General features: G+C 40.1%; 1 protein-coding gene across 2 annotated transcripts in view; it reads left to right on the top strand.

Annotated features, from left to right (window-relative positions):
- The first annotated feature begins 7,799 nt into the window (after positions 1-7,799).
- LOC126282143 (E3 ubiquitin-protein ligase SH3RF1) overlaps positions 7,800-18,123 on the top strand; it is a 220,261-nt gene continuing 209,937 nt past the window's right edge. For both annotated transcript variants that reach the window (XM_049981645.1, XM_049981644.1), the window contains exons 1-3: positions 7,800-14,892; positions 15,218-15,774; positions 15,857-15,971. In XM_049981645.1, the coding sequence (XP_049837602.1) occupies positions 15,314-15,774; positions 15,857-15,971 (576 nt within the window). In that variant the 5' untranslated portion in view covers positions 7,800-14,892; positions 15,218-15,313. The remainder of the gene's footprint in view (positions 14,893-15,217; positions 15,775-15,856; positions 15,972-18,123) is intronic.

Genomic DNA, 18,123 nt, shown 5'->3' with positions numbered 1-18,123 from the left:
CAAAACTTTTTCTCCTCACCTACTCCTCTGCTCCCACCCATAATGCTCATTGGTTCCTCAACACTGATGCAGACCTTGCTACCCTGTTCTACATTCCTTTAAAGGACTAACTCAATGTCTATGATGACATTTTTTGTGCTTATACACGCACAAAACATCCTTTGAGTGGCTCTTCTACTCATCGCTAGTCTTCAGTGAATTAACATACACTACCGGCACCTATGCCACAAGCACCACGGGTGCAGGTCCTGCTACATCCAGCACCATCATCGCCAGCAATCTGCTGCTCCATTCCACACCACAGAGCCCACATACTTCCAGCCTGGCTCTCGCAGGCCTTCTACCTCTGATGTGCCTGCCTACTACCCATCTTTGTCAGGTCTCTTATGCACCACTATACAGGATCTTACAGGCTTCCCCTGTCATCCACCTCTCCTTCCTCCCAGAAAGACCACATGCCTCACACTCTCTGACTGTTTTCAGACAAGCAACATTACAATGCACAGCACGCCTTCTGATGATCCGTGCCCCAAACAGCCCCTACTGGGTTGCCTCCCCAGGAAACCTCACACTAATGGTACCACTTGCAGCCAACAGGACTTTTTGTGGTCAGAGGGCTACAGCCGTTCCTCATCTGCCCTACCTCTTGGCCTCATGTTGTGTATTCCTGGAAATTTCAACACAAACCTGGGCCATGCTGTGTCCTGCCTTCATTGTCACCCATCAACCTTCCACAACGATTGCTATATTCGCGAGAAGTATGTTCAAAAAACAGGAGAGTAACGGCGATGGCACAAGGCGGGAAGACCGTCTGTGGATAGGACTCAGACTCGTGCCACAGTCGAGCAGCAGGCCTTATCAAATGGCCAAATGGTGGACATGACACAACAAGAGCAAGTCAATAACAAACTAAGCAACAACAAAGTGCAATGAACTTTTGACACAACACTGTCAACAGGTTAAGTACAAGCCACAATCCAAATTGAGACCAAACAGGATAACCAGTACCAAAGCAAAGTCGTTGACGAGTAGTCAGTAGTAGGCGGAGTAGTAACAAATACTATCAGACGAAATACACAACTGACTGAGCAGTCAGGTATGGTGGTATTTATGCCAGCCACGAGGGACACTATTGACCGGTGTATCATGTGGCGAGATGGTGACGCACTCACTATGCAAGGCAGTGCTGCAGCAACACTGCCCTCTACAGTCCATCAAGATCCATTTGCTCTGGCGGGCATTCAACTTCCACACAGCCTGACAGCAGAACAACAACATCACATCCTTGTCGCCACCCCCAGTGACTACGTCAACCTTCCCAGATGACGACACTCCACATCTCACTTTTTCAGCGAAGATTGCTTATGGTACCTTGGTTCCAGGCAAGCCGTTTAATATCTCAACTAGAGGAAAGAAGTTGCTTGATTCTGACGAGTGTTTATTTGGGCCAAAGTAGGCAATGGCATTGTAAAATTAAGATTGAGTTGACTGTATGTTGTATTATAGACAGTAAATGTTTACTTTCTTACCTCTTGTTTTGCTCCTGCCACTTTCTGTCTCAGCCAGACCCATCGATCATACCACATCGGAGCTGCTTGTCTTTCGGCTAAGCTCCCTAGGTTCATGCCTCCAGCATTGCAAGCACCCATCCCAGGGACTGCTCCCCGAATCCCAGAATGCTTTTCAGATATCACATCTCCAAGATGGGTCTGCCATCTTTCCTCTGGGGCAGTTACTGTATCCCCAATCCCCAGGCTATGTTCTGCAACATAGCCATCAACCATACAATCATGTACTGTGGGTAACCAAAAGTCCAGCCCACTAATGATGCTACCTGTGGAGATCAAATGAAAATAGCCTGACATCAATAAAAATAAGCCAGGTTATTTTCAACTCAATCTTAAGTAATCGCCACGTACTGTTTGGCACCAGTTTTGCTGCCAGTGGTGTAAGCATTGCCACAAACAATGCTATCATCATCGCACTATCTCGCTTCTGCAATCCATGTGCCCCTGGAGTGCCAAGCCAGATTCTTTTGCTGGGCAGTTATTTACTTCGCCGCCGAACTGGTCTGTAGAGAGTTCGCAGTCTGGGCATATACCTGCAGCATATAGCAGCTCATCAATTAGAGTTCACATCACCTAGCAAACGAGGAGTATCTCATCAAAGCATCCACGGTATGCAACAATCTTCAAGCTACCACCTCTCTTGATCTCATCTCCAACGCCCTCAAGTCTACTACCTTGTTTCAACTTGTCCTCGAGCAACCGCATTGTTGGACTCATTATCTTCACCTATCCTTGAGCAGCTCACACATAACTACAGCCTACAGACTTCCCGTCTTAGCCGTCTTGACATGATCTATGGAACACAATGATGACTGTATTTCCAAATTTTTTGAGCATATTAAATCATATAAGTAATGAAACAGCTTATAGAAATGTTTCACTTTTGACTGATGAGGAGAAAGGAAAAACGAGTAAAAAGTTCAGTCTGAGATTTTTACAGCTGGAAACACACACTTATTTTGCTTTTGAGAATTCCTTAGTTAAGTTAGGAAGGCTACTACTTTTAATGAATGCATTCTGATTTAACCAGCAACTTAACATGTGTGTGTGTGTGTGTGTGTGAGAGAGAGAGAGAGAGAGAGAGAGAGAGAGAGAGAGTTGTCGCTGTTTCTCTAATATTACTTTTAACTTGAAGAACGATTCCAATGCTGGTCTCTTGTAAAGTTACCCAGTTGTCCCTACAGAGGTCAAACAGTTCCCAGAAATGAATTGTTTGATTTCCATGGGGGCAGCTGGGTAACTTTACAGATCAGCATTGAAAGTCTTGATCTAGATGTGAAATTAATGAATGCTGACAAAGCCAAATCTGAAGTACACAAGTGAAAGTTGTGTTGCGAGATGAGGCAACTCACGCTGGAAACCTGTATGCTACTGTGCTTACAAATATTGCACAGTAATAAAAATATTTATTTATGCTTGGATCATTTTGTTTCCTGGTGTGGACAAGCCACATCTACAGATGTGTAAATATAATGGACAAAATATCATGTGAAGAAAAATAGTCTGAAGACAGCATGCCGCTATGAACAAGGCAATATTATTTGTCTCTCTCCTGGACTTACTATTAACACAATAATACAGAAAAAAGTCAATGTTTTAACAATGTATGGATGACCTCAATACCTAGTGATGTTATTCTCTACAGATGCATCACATCAAGCAAGAAAGCCCTGATTTACAGTAGGCGGTACTGAGAAGATATGAGAAAAAACTCATCTCACATTAGTTATCATTTTAGAATCTGTGAACCACAGGTGCTGAGAGTGACATGGAAATAGACAACATGCATAAGTTGTGCTCTCTTGCTGCTTCTTTCCTCCTAGCTATTGGCTTGTACAGGAACACTCGAAAGCTCCCTTCACATTTTTCAATCTTACAAAATTCAGATGCACTATCATTTCTTGAGACAGGAAGAAGAGAAAAGCAAGTTAGCATTTGTAACTAAATGTGTGACACTATGCATGCATGTAGAGAAAGGAGGAGTCCTGGGTAGAATACAAAAAATGGATGTACAAAAGGTAACCATTCATCATACAGCTGAGCTGTTGAACAATTGACAAACACGCAGAAAAGATTGAAAACACTGATGAGCTTTCTAACAGTGTCTTCAGAGCCTTCATAGAAGTCATGTTGTGTACTACCTCTGCTATAACTTTTGCACTGCTTTTAATGTGAGCATGACCACCAACCGTACACCTGGCTGAGTGGTCACCATCAAATTGAGCCAAAACAAGTATGTTTTGACCTTCCAGCACAGGAATAAGCTGAGCAGCACAATAAGATGCACATAAAACGGCTGTTCACAGTATGTGCCATCTGGATCCTTCCCCGCAATTTAAACTTCTCTGAATTAGGTAGACTGGAATTGTCCTTGCAACACATTCTTTGATCCTGTAATCCTCCTGGCACCCAACTCTGCCAGCCCCTGTCCCTCATCCACCTCCACCGTCTCCATGCCCGCCACTTCACTAATTCAATTTTCATACCTTCCTCTTTCTATGACCTATCTCCCCCTTCCAACCCACTCTTCTACTTCATTGTGTACCACCATACACAACTATTCGTGCTTGAAGCAGGGCGATTCCAGCAGTGTCAGTTCTCAATCCACATCCTGTTCCCATGTAACCTAATTCCTGCTCTCCCCCCTTGTCTGTTGGGAAAACTCTTGTGGTAAATGAGTAGTCTTATTGGGTCTTTGATTACCGACCTTGTCTGGATTACTATCAGGACTATGCGATGTTTTATTTTTTAGTTTATCTTATTTTTAGCATTATCACTGTAATGCAATACTCTTTCATAATGTTTAGTCATTTCATTGTATTCCACTTATATCAAATGTATGCCTTTTAATTCTTCTAGGGTCAGCTGACACATGACGCTGAGGTTGGTAGGTAGACTGAAGGTGGGGGTTGCGTCTGGAGGGGTGGTTAGGGGGAGAAAGAAGCAGGAGGTGGGCGGACAGGTAATTAGCATCTTGGAGAGAGAGGTAGTGGGTGTACAGGTTAGGAATGTGGGAGGGAAGGGTGGCAGCTGCATGGACTAAGCATGTGACACAAGTGTACTGGATCCTGTGATGGGAGTGACGATGAAGGTGGTGATGTGTGGATTGAGTGGGAGAAACAGGACAGACGGAGGGGAAACTGTTGGGTAAAGAGAGTGTGGTCAGCAGAGGTTGACACCTTGAAGATTATTTGGAGCAAAGGATGTGTTGCAAACATAATTCCCATTTATGTAGTTCACAAACAATGGTGCTGAAGGGATGGCTCCATATGTGCTGCAATTACTGAGAGGCGTTGCAGCTAGGGCGTGATCACCAATTTGTCTATTAAAGCTTTCTTGTATGAATGTATGTGGGCTCCAGTGTAAGCAGTCAAAATCTTATATGATCTGCAATGGGTGAGCTGCGTCCTGCAGACGTGCGTCATGACCATATGGCGTGACTGCAGCACGTGAAAGTAGCGGAGAGGCACGTACAGAATAGTTACATTTTTCTGGAACTATAAAAATTAATAACTGATCTATAAATAGCCTGAGGAACTTCATATTAGGTACATAACGTTCTGCTGTGTAAAGGAAAAATCTGTCAAAATCTGAAGTCAGTAACTGTCATAATTTGGAAGTTTTTTGTGTTAATAGTTGACCAACTGTGACTATTTGAAAAGATATGATAACACCTTCGGTGTTTAGATACAAATTTGGAAAGTTCTCGTTTTAGAAAAACTTTCGTAATTTTGCTGTAGTAATAAAGAATTTCAAGTAGACAGTAGACATTTATGTGTTGCGTTAGGGTGAGTGTGAAAGAGAGTACTTGTGTGAGTGTACGTGGGACATTTGCCAATATTAAATTTTCAGTTTGTAATTCTTTACAGGAACTTGCAAGTGTTCCAGCTTTGTATCGTGGGAACAAATTCACCAGTGGTTCCCCTACTAGTGGATGATGGATGTCCAAGCATGTTTGAATATGTAAGAGACAGCCAGAACTTTCACGACTATATAGTTAAATTCTAGGCGCAAATGCAGCTTAAAGTTTATTTCAATTTATTTGTTTAACAAGAGAGTTTTGAGTTGCTTATTTTAATGACATCAACGAGCTGGGAGCAGTGGTTGGTTCTTGCTAGATTTTGGCGCAAGTTGTAGAGGCAGAGAGAGAAGAAGGAAGTGGTGGACTAGCTTTCGAAGGAGCCGGTCATGTTGAAAGTGTCCGAACACATTATGTGTAAAATGAAGTGATGTTGCGACTTCCGCTTTTCGGTACAGTGATAAAGGTAGCTGGTGTTTACCATTAACTATTTGTGAAATTTTTAGAGTCGAGAGATATTTTGTTCTGGAGAAAATCATGTGTGTAAACTTTGAACTAAAAGTATGGCAGTACTAAGTAAATGTTTTTTACTCAGTATTTATGGCGAGCAAAAACTTTATTTAAAGACAACCTCTGAATGCCAAGTGCAAAAGTAAATAGCAGTTTATTGACTGTGTTACTCTCGCAAATGATTTCGGAATTGGATAGGAAAAGTTTTGGCTGTTTGAGTGTGATGAGGGCTGTGAACAGGAACTTCAATGATTTGAACACATGAAGGCTGATGATCTTGCTTAATAGCTATTAAAAAAATCCTAATGCAAGTTTAAAAGGACCTTTGAACTTAGGAATTTGAAGAGCAACCCATTTCCGATTTATTCTTTAGAGTTCAAAAGACTATTTTCAGCTTTTTGTACTTATAGTGGCCTCTGATGTGTAGTTATGAAATCTCAGTTTCTTCAACACTGCTATTCTGAGATCTCTTAAGTAGCTGCAGTCAGTAGTTACGTGTGCAGATCTGCAGCAGTATCAGGTAGGTGGACAATTTAAGTCGCAGAACCACCAAACCGATGTGCGAAAGAGCGCGTTACACTGCAATTGCACAGCATTTTATGTGGGTTTGACCATCTCAACAAGCTATTAACGAGAATGAACGGCCATTGGAAAACTGTGGCCAAGAACAAAGTTGACTGTCCATTGGCACGATACGCCGCTGACCTCAGCATGCTCGAGTTCACTAGCTGCTTCACAACCCATGCCATCTGGATCCTTCAGTCAAATACCCAACACAGCTTGTCGTACTAAGCTCTACACAGTTTATGATGGCTTCATTATACTCATTTGACTTTATCTTACCTACTATTTTCTTCATTAGGAATGTCATAGCACAGCAAGAGTTATGAGTTTTTGTTCGTTCTTCTCACTCAAAAGCTTACCCTGGACCTTAGGTAGGTGGTAATCCACATTAGTTTCAAAGAAGGGACGGGGTGCAGGGACTCAATTTCTTGCAAACTAAAACTCTACATTATTGAGAAACCATGTTTAGTAACCACCACACATATTAATGCTATTGTTTTTATTGACACTGGCTACAAAGACAAACAAAACCATCACTAGATGTGTGCAGATACGACACTATTGGAAGCTTCTAAAAATTTTATTATTAGATCTGCATCATTCTACCACATGACTGGGCACACTGCATCGAAATTATATACATAAATATGAGTTGTTTACAATTTTTCATGTAAGATATAAAGAAAATTTTCACAGTAAATACATATGTAACAACATGAAAACATTATTATTTTGTCCATTGACTTTTTTGACTGTTGAAAAAATCTCCAAAGAGAATAACATGTGCTATTTCACATCCTGTTCAATTTTTCTTTTGAATAGTCCTGGTGGCAGACCACTGCACTGCTCAAAACAGTGTGCCAAACATTTTTAGAACAACCATTGGAAAACTATCTTCAGTTCCAGTCAGTCGACTGCTTGGAATTTTGATGTTCCTCTTGTTGTGGGTGTCATAATTATGTATTTCTTGCCTCATGCTGAAAGTCACTTCATTTTCTTTTACACTGCTAAGGCATAAAAAAACACACTAGCTGAAATGGTTGTTATTCCTAACTGGTTGAATGAAGGTTTGCAGTGCTCCATTCTATGGCTTGTTGTGATGATTCTGAAAGCTTTTAATTTGTAGCATTAACACATTTTTATAGCTTGAAGTGTGTCCCCATAACAGCAGGCTACAATTAACGTGGCTATGAAATAGAGCATAATAGACTGTTACAAGGCTCTGGTCAGTTACTACACCCTTTAGTCTTCTTGGAAGCCATAAGAGAGCTTGAAGTGTGCGTATGCAAACGAGCACGAGTGCACACACATGAGCCCCCCCCCCCCCCCCCCCCCCAACACAAACACACTCACTCACTCTCAGTCTCTCTCTCTCTGCATTCATTTATAGTTTGCTGTCAGTCATGAAGCCCGGCAGTTGTATGCATTTATAGTTTTCTGTCAGTCATGAAGCCCGGCAGTTTGACAGGCTCTGTATTAGCCTGGCACCCAACATAACTGAGGCTGCACAGTAGAAGGTGTGTTTTCCCTTTTCCCTTCATTCATTTTATTTTTGATGAACCACTTTTTCATGTTTTAAAAAAGGACATCTGTTGCTAGTACAGCTTGGCAGCAGTTTTCCATTTGGCAAAAGGGGTAGTGTCATCGGCAAACTGTAACATGTGGCTGTCACAATCTACAGTGGTGTCCAAAATTAAAGCAACAAACTGTTATTTCCTCATGTTGTGTCTAGTTCATGGTATAATCATACAAAATATCAACAAATGCTGTACAGTCATGTTCTGTCTAGAAGATAGCATTCCGGTCAATGGACAATCATGTCAATGACGATGTCAGAACACCTATCCAATAGGGTAGTGTTGGCCGGGTAGTCCCACATCCATTTCGGTGACATCTTGGGACCCCATTGAACTCAGTAGTCATTAGACATAGTGAGAGAGAGCAGAGTGGGGCATTTTGCAGAATTCACAAACTTCGAACATGGTCAGGTGATTGGGTGTCACTTGTGTCATACGTATGTACGCAAGATTTCCACACTCCTAAACATCCCTAGGTCCACTACTTCCAATGTGATAGTGAAGTGTAAATGTGAAGGGACACATACAGTACAAAAGCATACAGGCTGACCTCATCTGTTGACTGACACACACTGCCGACAACTGAAGTGGGTTGTAACGTGTAACACGCAGAGCTCTATTCGGCCCATCACACAGGAATTCCAAACTGCACCAGAATCCACTGCAAGCACGATAACAGTTAGGCGGGAGGATTTCATTGTCGAGTGGCTGCTCACAAGTCACACATCACGTCGCTAAATGCCAAATGATGCCTCGCTTGGTGGAAGGAGCATAACATTGGACGACTGAACAGTGGAAAAAACATTGTGTGGAGTGAAGAATCACGATACACAATGTGGCGATCCGATGGCAGGGTGTGGGTATAGCGAATGCCCGGTGAATGTCATCTGCCAGCATGCGTACTGCCAACTGGACTTGGACAGGATTTGTGATTGGTGTTAAGAATGGCTGCTAACTCTAAATATAGATAAATGCAAATTAATGCAGATGAATAGGAAAAAGAATCCGTAATGTTTGAATACTCCATTAGTAGTGTAGTGCTTGACACAGTCATGTTGATTAAATATTTGGGCGTAACATTGCAGAGCGATATGAAGTGGGGCAAGCATGTAATAGCAGTTGGGGGGGAAGGCGGATAGTCTTCTTCGGTTCATTGGTAAAATTTTGGGAAGACGCGGTTCATCTGTAAAGGAGACCGCTTATAAAACACTAATACGACCTATTCTTGAGTACTGCTCGAGCGTTTGGGATCCCTATCAGGTCGGATTGAGGGAGGACATAAAAGCAATTCAGAGGTGGGCTGCTAGATTTGTTACTGGTAGGTTTGATCATCACGTGAGTGTTACGGAAATGCTTCAGGAACTCGGGTGGGAGTCTCTAGAGGAAAGGAGGCATTCTTTTCGTGAATCGCTACTGATAAAATTTATAGAACCAGCTTTTGAGGCTGACTGCAGTACAATTTTACTGCCGCCAACTTACATTTCGCGGAAAGACCACAAAGATAAGAGAGATTAGGGCTCATACAGAGGCATATAGACAGTCATTTTTCCCTCGTTCTGTTTGGGATTGGAACAGGGAGAGAAGATGCTAGTTGTGGTACGAGGTACCCTCCGCCACGTACTGTATGGTGAATTGCGGAGTATGTATGTAGATGTTGTTTTTGTTGTGGTCTTCAGTCCTGAGACTGGTTTGATGCAGCTCTCCATGCTACTCTGTCCTGTGCAAGCTTCTTCATCTCCCAGTACCTACTGCAACCTACATCCTTCTGAATCTGCTTAGTGTATTCATCTCTTGGTCTCCCTCTACGATTTTTACCCTCCACGCTGCCCTCCAATGCTAAATTTGTGTTCCTTTGATGCCTCAAAACATGTCCTACCAACAGATCCCTTCTTCTAGTCAAGTTGTGCCACAAACTTCTTTCTCCCCAATCCTATTCAATACCTCCTCATTAGTTACGAGATCTATCCACCTTATCTTCAGCATTCTTCTGCAACACCACATTTCGAAAGCTTCTATTCTCTTCTTGTCCAAACTATTTATCGTCCATGTTTCACTTCCATACATGGCTACACTCCATACAAATACTTTCAGAAATGACTTCCTGACACCTAAATCTATGCTCGATGTTAACAAATTTCTCTTCTTCAGAAACACTTTCCTTGCCATTGCCAGTCTACATTTTATATCCTCTCTACTTCGACCATCATCAGTTATTTTACTTCCTAAATAGCAAAACTCCTTTACTACTCTAAGTGTCTCATTTCCTAATCTAATCCCTCAGCATCACCCAATTTAATTTGACTAGATTCCATTATCCTCGTTTTGCTTTTGTTGATGTTCATCTTATATCCTCCTCTCAAAACACTGTCCATTCCGTTCAGCTGCTCTTCCAGGTCCTTTGCTTTCTCTGACAGAATTACAATGTCCTCGGCGAACCTCAAAGTTTTTACTTCTTCTCCATGAATTTTAATACCTACTCCGAATTTTTCTTTTGTTTCCTTTACTGCTTGCTCTATATACAGATTGAATAACATCGGGGAGAGGCTACAACCCTGTCTCACTCCTTTCCCAACCACTGCTTCCCTTTCATGCCCCTCGACTTATAACTGCCATCTGGTTTCTGTACAAATTGTAAATAGCCTTTCGCTCCCTGTACTTTACCCTGCCACCTTCAGAATTTGAAAGAGTGTAGATGTAGAACTGTAAAATTCGGAGGTGGTGGTGTTATGGTGTGGTCATGTTTTTCATGGAGGGGGCTTGCACCACTTGTTGTTTTGTTTGGAACTGTCACAGCACAGGCCTACATTGATGTTGTAAGCATCTTCTTGCTTCCCACTGTTGAAGAGCAAGTTGGTGTTGGCGACTGCATCTTTCAACATGATTGAGCACCTGTTCATAATTCACAGCCCGAGGCAGAGTGGTTACACAATGATAACATCCCTGTAATGGACTAGGCTGCACAGAGTCCTGACCTGAATCCTACAGAACACCTTTGGGAGGTTTTGGAATGCCGACTTTGTGCCAGGCCTCACCGATCTACATTGATACTTCTCGTCAGTGCAGCACTCCATGAAAAATGGGCTGCCATTCCCCAAGAAATCTTCAAGCGCCTGATTGAACGTATGCCTGTGAGAGTGGAAGCTGGTATCAAGGTTAAGGGTGGGCCAACATTACCGATGGAGGGTGCCACGAACTTTTAAGTTATTTTCAGCCAGGTGTCTGGATACTGTTGATCACATAGTGTATGTGCAAATCCGTTAAGTTGGGCAAAACGGATAACATTTTTGTCTACCATTATGCATGTTGTAGTTGTTTATGCTCTGTGTTCTTTACATTATTTCTACTTTACTATCACCTGTGTACACTATTTTGCGGCAAAATAAACGTAAATTTCCAAAATCCACTTGTTGCCTTAATTTTGGACACCGGTGATTATCATTTACATAAATAAGGAACAGGAGAGGTCCTTTGGCAAATTCCTGGCGTACACCTTTCTTCAGCTTTTGTAATCGGAGATTGTTCCACAGACTGATACTACCTGATTGAAGATCTGCCAGAACAACAACCCCAGTACCATAACACTTTAGCTTATTAAGCAGTGTCTTGCACGAGATGTGATCAAATGCCTTACTGAGGGCACACTTGATCTGTTTTCAAATCCCTGCCTTCTTTGTAAATGGAATGATCAAGCAGACTCAATCATGGGTACCACAGGTGGTAGATTTTTGGTTTATTGGTAGAATACTGGGGAAATGCAATCAGTCGCAAAGGAGATTGCTTATAAACACACAAGGGCATTTAAACTCTCATTCTTCCCACACTCCATATGAGAATGGAATGGGAAGAAACCTTAGTAACTGGTTCAGTGGGATGTACTCTATGCCATGCGCTTCACAGTGGTTTCCGGAGTAGAGATATAGACAGACAGAAAAGAGTGCACCGGCCTCAAATATTTTACCTCATTGCCATGAGCAGTTTTAGATCATTATACTCATCTCCAGATGGCAACACATGTTTTAGTATTGTCACAGTTGTCAGCAGCATCGTACCTGCTTCTATATTGCACACAAATATTTATGGTAGTCCAACTACATGGGCTGTAAGAATCAGACACATATAACATATAGAAATATGCCATTTAACTGTATAAAGTAACTGCAAGCCTATTATCATATAAGTCATCCAAACAGCATGTAAAACAGCAGTAACTACATAAATATTTTGATGCAGAACAGGAGGAGATGATATGCTGCTAATGATTCTGACATAGTACCAGCACTAAAATAAGTGCAGCCTTCTGAAGATGGGCACAGTGGTCCAAAACCCCTTTGTGGTAAGAAAATTCATGTCTGGTGGTAGTCTTCCTCAACAATCCCTAACTGAAACACTGCCACAGAGTCAACAACATCCGTGCATCTTTTTATACTGACTACACTTTTCTGTATGTAGAGGCATGGTAAATGTAGAATATTTAGTCATTGCTTGGAGGGTGTTAGCCTCAAACTGTTTGTAATTATTCTAACAGCTCGATTTTGTTGTGTAAAGACTGTTTTTAGATTTGTCTTATCATGATCGCAGAAAGTGAGGTCATAGATAATAGCAGTGAGAATGTAAACAATTCCGCTACACTGCTTACTAGCCAAATTAATACTTACACAAAGTGCAAAGCAATCACAACCTAACTTGTTACTGAGATAGTACATGTGGGCTATCCAATCTAAATTTAGTGACTGCAACTCTCTTAACAGCTTTATTTTGTATTCTGATGTCCAGGTCAGTTTCTGACTGTTTTCCTGTAACTGGATAATTAGTTTAAGAAATATTTAAGGTTAACTTGTTCATTTTACATCAGTTTCATAAATATCCAAAACTATAGTTGCACATGTTTGCAATACCTTGTTTATATAAGTTACAACAACATTTGTATTATCAGAAAACATGGTTTTATGAGTACAACTGACTGGAATCTTGATGTCATTTATGTAAATTAGAAATACATGAATTGCTAGAACACTTCCCTGTGTCACTCCAAGTGATACAGTCTGAAACAGAGATCTGTATGCAATATACAGTACTGGTACTTTGGTTTTTAATGTTGCTTGAGGTAATTTCTACCACCTTCTTCTATTACAGAGATTAGACCGGAACCATTTTTTCACATCTCCTTGTACACCAATAGCGTAATTTGTCTAGCAAAATGTTATGTTGACCAATATCAAATACCTTCAGTAAGTTCAAATTTATTCCTGTTGTAGTAGCTGCTTCTGTAATCAGTCCTCTGTGAAAACCACATTGGTTTACAGACACAAGACTGAATTTTCCAAGGGACTTTGTAATTCTATGTTTCGTTACTATGTCTATTACTTTTGAAAACATAGATAACAAAGCTATTGATCTATAATTTCCCACTGCATATATATAGCCCTTTTTATACAAAGGTTTTGACTTTTGAAATTTTTAATCTTTCTGGAAACACTACTTCTGATAATGATATACTTATTATGTGTGAGAGTGGTTCTGATATGACACTAGCACATTTTATTGTGACTGAGAACATCTGATTTATTTATGGGGCTTAGCAATATCGAATTATCACATTGTTGTTTTCGAGCAGAGGTTCCACTATACTTAGAAAAAGCGGGGAGAGACTGCTGCTGGTTACACCCTTCCCCAACGGATGTGGGCTGGCTTCACAGATTTCATAACCTAAAAAAATGAAAACTTAACATCTGGTTTCTTTTGTTCATGCCTGGTGACTGCGAACATTCCTTGGCGGCTATATTATTCGAACCTTGAGGCAGCACTATATCTTATTTCACATGGACAAATATAATAATGAAAGTGGCAAACTGAACTGTTGTCAGTGTTAATCAACGTTTACCTTCATAAGATGCAATGTACCCCTTGTTTCTTCTCGGCGGTTGTGAACTGTGTCTTGACATGACAAATGTTAATGTTGAATGGAAAACAAACAAACCTAGATAATGACTAGACTATTGTGTAGAGAATAACTTTAAGAACCTGGTGTGCTTCTGCTCATACTTATTAGTTTGCGAACTGCTGCACTGGGACGTCATGTACTTTTATGACCTGTGCACACGTTACAACACAAGCTTATAATCATACACTATATTTTTTGGGAAAATATGCGGTTAACACACCTCCCTTTACAGAAAACTGCTTACAAATTACAGTTAGTTACAGCCGAATTAGATTTTGCGGCACATTTCACGTGTTCATATGAAATATACAAATTTATTACGGAAACTGAGAATAAATCACGTCTAGTTTTAACTCGGTCTTGCCACATTTAACCGACCTAAATAACAACATTTGGCTATGTGAAATAGAATTTTCAAAACTCTCTTGACGCTAAACATCTACAGCAGCCGACTCGCCACTCGCTATGCGCCGGATTTGAAAATTTGGCGATTTCTGCTTGTTCCCACTAGTGTATCAATGCGCAGCAGCTTGGCATTAATAACATTGGAGAGTTTGTCTCAAATAATCCATAATATTTTGGTTTATTGGCGAGTAGTTTACAGCTTTCACATTTTTCCATCTTTTTTAAATCGATCTTTGTTATAAGTTCGTACCTACCTTTCGGTTAACAACGCCCGAATTTACGTAGGAGTGGCAGCGATCTTGCATAACGGAGGTGGTCTACACCTGCTAGCGGAAAGCCGGAAATCCTAATGGTAGGAGAGGTGATTGATTCATCTAATCACAGGAGTCGGCATAACGAAAAGTGATGTGGTTGTGCGCTTCTGGACGACGTATTAAAAAATGCTACGGTGAATTGACAAGAAAGAGTTCTCAACAACATGATGCTGTTCAAAAAAATGTTAAGCTCGACTTAGTAGCGACACTACAGGTTTGATATAAAAGTTGGAACATCGGTATTTTTGTTTTAAATTTGTCATATTTTGCTTATGTCGCATCATAAAGCGTACTTATAATTTGCATGAATGTCCTCACATTCATTTACGTAATATTTGCAGTACAGGTTATAAGATAGTTTTAGGATTTGAATGTAAGTTGTGAAAATAGTAAATACTTTATGAAAACCATTAATAATTATTAGAGCAGCACTGTGCATGCTTATCTTGCAGAATATTAGTTTATTACTGACTGATTTTGTTAACATCTCTTTCAAATTTTTGTAACTAACAGTAGTTACCCCTTTGTTTCCTCCCTAGGTCGCCAGAAAGTATGATGTACATAGTGTATTTATTATTCATTAAATGTCAGAAGTAGTAGGAAGACTGTGCTGATCATTAATATCCAGAGTCACAATGGATGAATGGACTTTAAATGATTTGCTGGAATGCTCAGTGTGCTTAGAAAGATTGGATACAACAAGCAAAGTGTTACCATGTCAACACACTTTTTGCAAGAAATGTTTGGAAGAAATTCTAAATCGGCATAAAGAATTACGATGTCCAGAATGTCGTATATTAGTGGATGTTAAGATTGAAGATTTACCACCAAATGTGTTACTCATGAGAATTTTAGAAGGCATGCGAAATGCAGCACCAAAGAAAAGGAACACTGCTGCCATTAGGATGCAGGGAGGAAATTATCCTCAAACTCCAATACACCAGACACCCTCGGTGCAGTACCAGATGACATCACAGGCAACTACTATTACTACTACGGAAAATATTACTGTGTCTCATGCAATACCCAAACAGCAGTTGCTACCAAATTTGTCTTACGCAAAAGCTTTATATGATTATCGCTCACAGGAGAAAGGGTAAGCTGTAATGGATAATTTTGTGTCCCCATTTGTACAGAGTTTAATTATTTGTTGTTATCTTCAACTTTTTATTGCACAGGGATCTGAATTTTAAAAAGGGTGATATAATAATACTACGAAAAAGAATTGATAGCAATTGGTACTTTGGTGAGAATGGTGGGTGTACCGGTGTTTTCCCATTAAGTTATGTACAGGTAAGTGTATGTTGCAATTAAAAAAAAATTGTCATCTTATTAAGAAAATGTTTGAAGCTGAAACTTCATTTGTTTGACGATTTGTAACTGACTGAACTGACTTTTGTACATTTATTAACTAATCATATGTAAGAAAGTAAGCCTCTTCTGTCCTTTGAGTATATGGTGTTAGGGAGATATACAGCCAGTGAGTATAAAAGGTATGCATGCTGTTCTGTTCTGTCTACAGTTCACACATTCCTCATGATTTAGAGAAACAGTGTGGTTCTTGCTTAGGTAAGCTTTTGTGCAGAACTGTTGTCAGCCTTATAGTGAAATTTATTACTCTCATAGCCTTACCTGTATTTTTCATATGCACTATGTGGGCGTATGTGCGCACATGTTCTTGTTCTTAGGGTGTTCTGTGTGCGTTTATCTGCACTTTGTGTTTTAAAAGTTTTGCGGCCTTTGCTCATCTAAAAAAATGTAGTACGGATGCTAAAGATCCTGCTGTCATTGAGCGACACCATCATCATTATTTGTTTGTACTGAATGCACAATATAACGTGGCATTTCTTGTGGTGGATACTCGGAGTGTAAGCTACCAATTGCTGCCTAGTACAGTGGCTGCTGTAGTGGGAGGAAGGGTGTGTCTGTCTCAGTGGAATGTTACACAGAATTTTGAAAATTCATCCTAACTACATATGCAATGTCTTAAATGATATACAGAACGCATCATTGATACAGGGAATTTTTCCAGGTAGATTAAAATATGCAAATTTTAAACCTCTTTATCGAAAAGGTGACAAGAAAGACTTAATTAATGACTTTACTTTTGCATGGAGCCATGGTCATATAAAACTTTTTGGAAGATGTAACTGCCATTTGACTGTACAACTGGTTTTATTCCACAAGCTAGATTTTGGCCTTAGGCCATTATCAACTGTTACAATTATTAAAAATCATTAGACTTGAGTAGAGCACAAGTCACAGTCAAAACCTGACACTTTGTTTATGTAAACAAATTTTGACAAAGGTTAATGCAAGAAAATTTATGTAATAGGCTAATTTGCTGGCAGTTAGGATGGCTTCTGCACTTGATTTGGTTGTGAATAAAACAATGACAAAATCACAGGTTTTAAACTTTGCTACTCTGTGTCTAGGCAGCCACTCCTAGTTAAAACTTAAATAATTATTGTCACAATATTGTGACTGGTAGTGGAAATGTTTCTACACCCTATAAAGGAACAGTTGTGGAATTCAACAGCATCCACTATGGATAAAATTCACATTTTTCCAAAACATTCAAAAAAAGCTTTGTACTCGGGTAGTCTCACTTTTAAGTAGGCCTAGAAACAATTTAGGATATTGCAGTTTGGGTTCAGGAAGGATTGCAGACTGAGAATGCTAGTTATACGTTCTCTCACCAGACATTATGAGCCTTATGTAGTAAAATATTGCCAGTTGTTATTTTTTTGTGATCTTTCTAAAGCATTTGGCTTTTTAGATCGCAATACTCTCTTGGAATTTATGACTTTACATACAACTGGCTTGAGTGATACTGTAAAAAGTCGTGCTGAATAATAAAATAATGTTGGAAGGAGGAAAAAAAAAAAAGAAGAAATCACAAAGGGAGTGTACATGTGAATGACCTTCCACATAACATTCTTCAAGCAGAATTTGTACTTTTTGCAGGTGATACTAGTGTTAGAATAAAGCCATTAGAGAGGCAGCAACTTTGTCAAAGAATTATTAAGCGATTCTCTGAAAATGGACACTCACTAAATTTTGATAAAACACATTGTATTCAGTTCTGTAAAAAAACAGACATAACTACAATTGATGTAGCACATGAACAGGAGCCTGTAAGTATAGTAGATTGCTCCAAATTTTTGGGGTTACATATAGATGAAATTATGAACAGGAAGAACCATATTACCAAACTGCTCTGCAAGTTCAGCTACTTTTGCCTTTCATATAATTGCTAATCTAGGAGGGGGGGGGGGATATCAACCTCCTGACATATTTGGCATAGTAACATCTCTAGGAATTATTTTCATGTGGGTAACTCATCACTTAGACAGAAAGGATTGATTGCACAAAAGTGAGCAGTAAGAATAATATATAGTGTCGATGTGCACCAGTCATGTAGGTTCATTTTGAAGGCATTTTA

This window comes from Schistocerca gregaria, chromosome 7, assembly GCF_023897955.1.
Source record: "Schistocerca gregaria isolate iqSchGreg1 chromosome 7, iqSchGreg1.2, whole genome shotgun sequence".
In the NCBI taxonomy this organism is placed as follows: Eukaryota; Metazoa; Arthropoda; class Insecta; order Orthoptera; family Acrididae; genus Schistocerca; species Schistocerca gregaria.
This window is presented reverse-complemented; position numbering and strand designations above follow the sequence as displayed.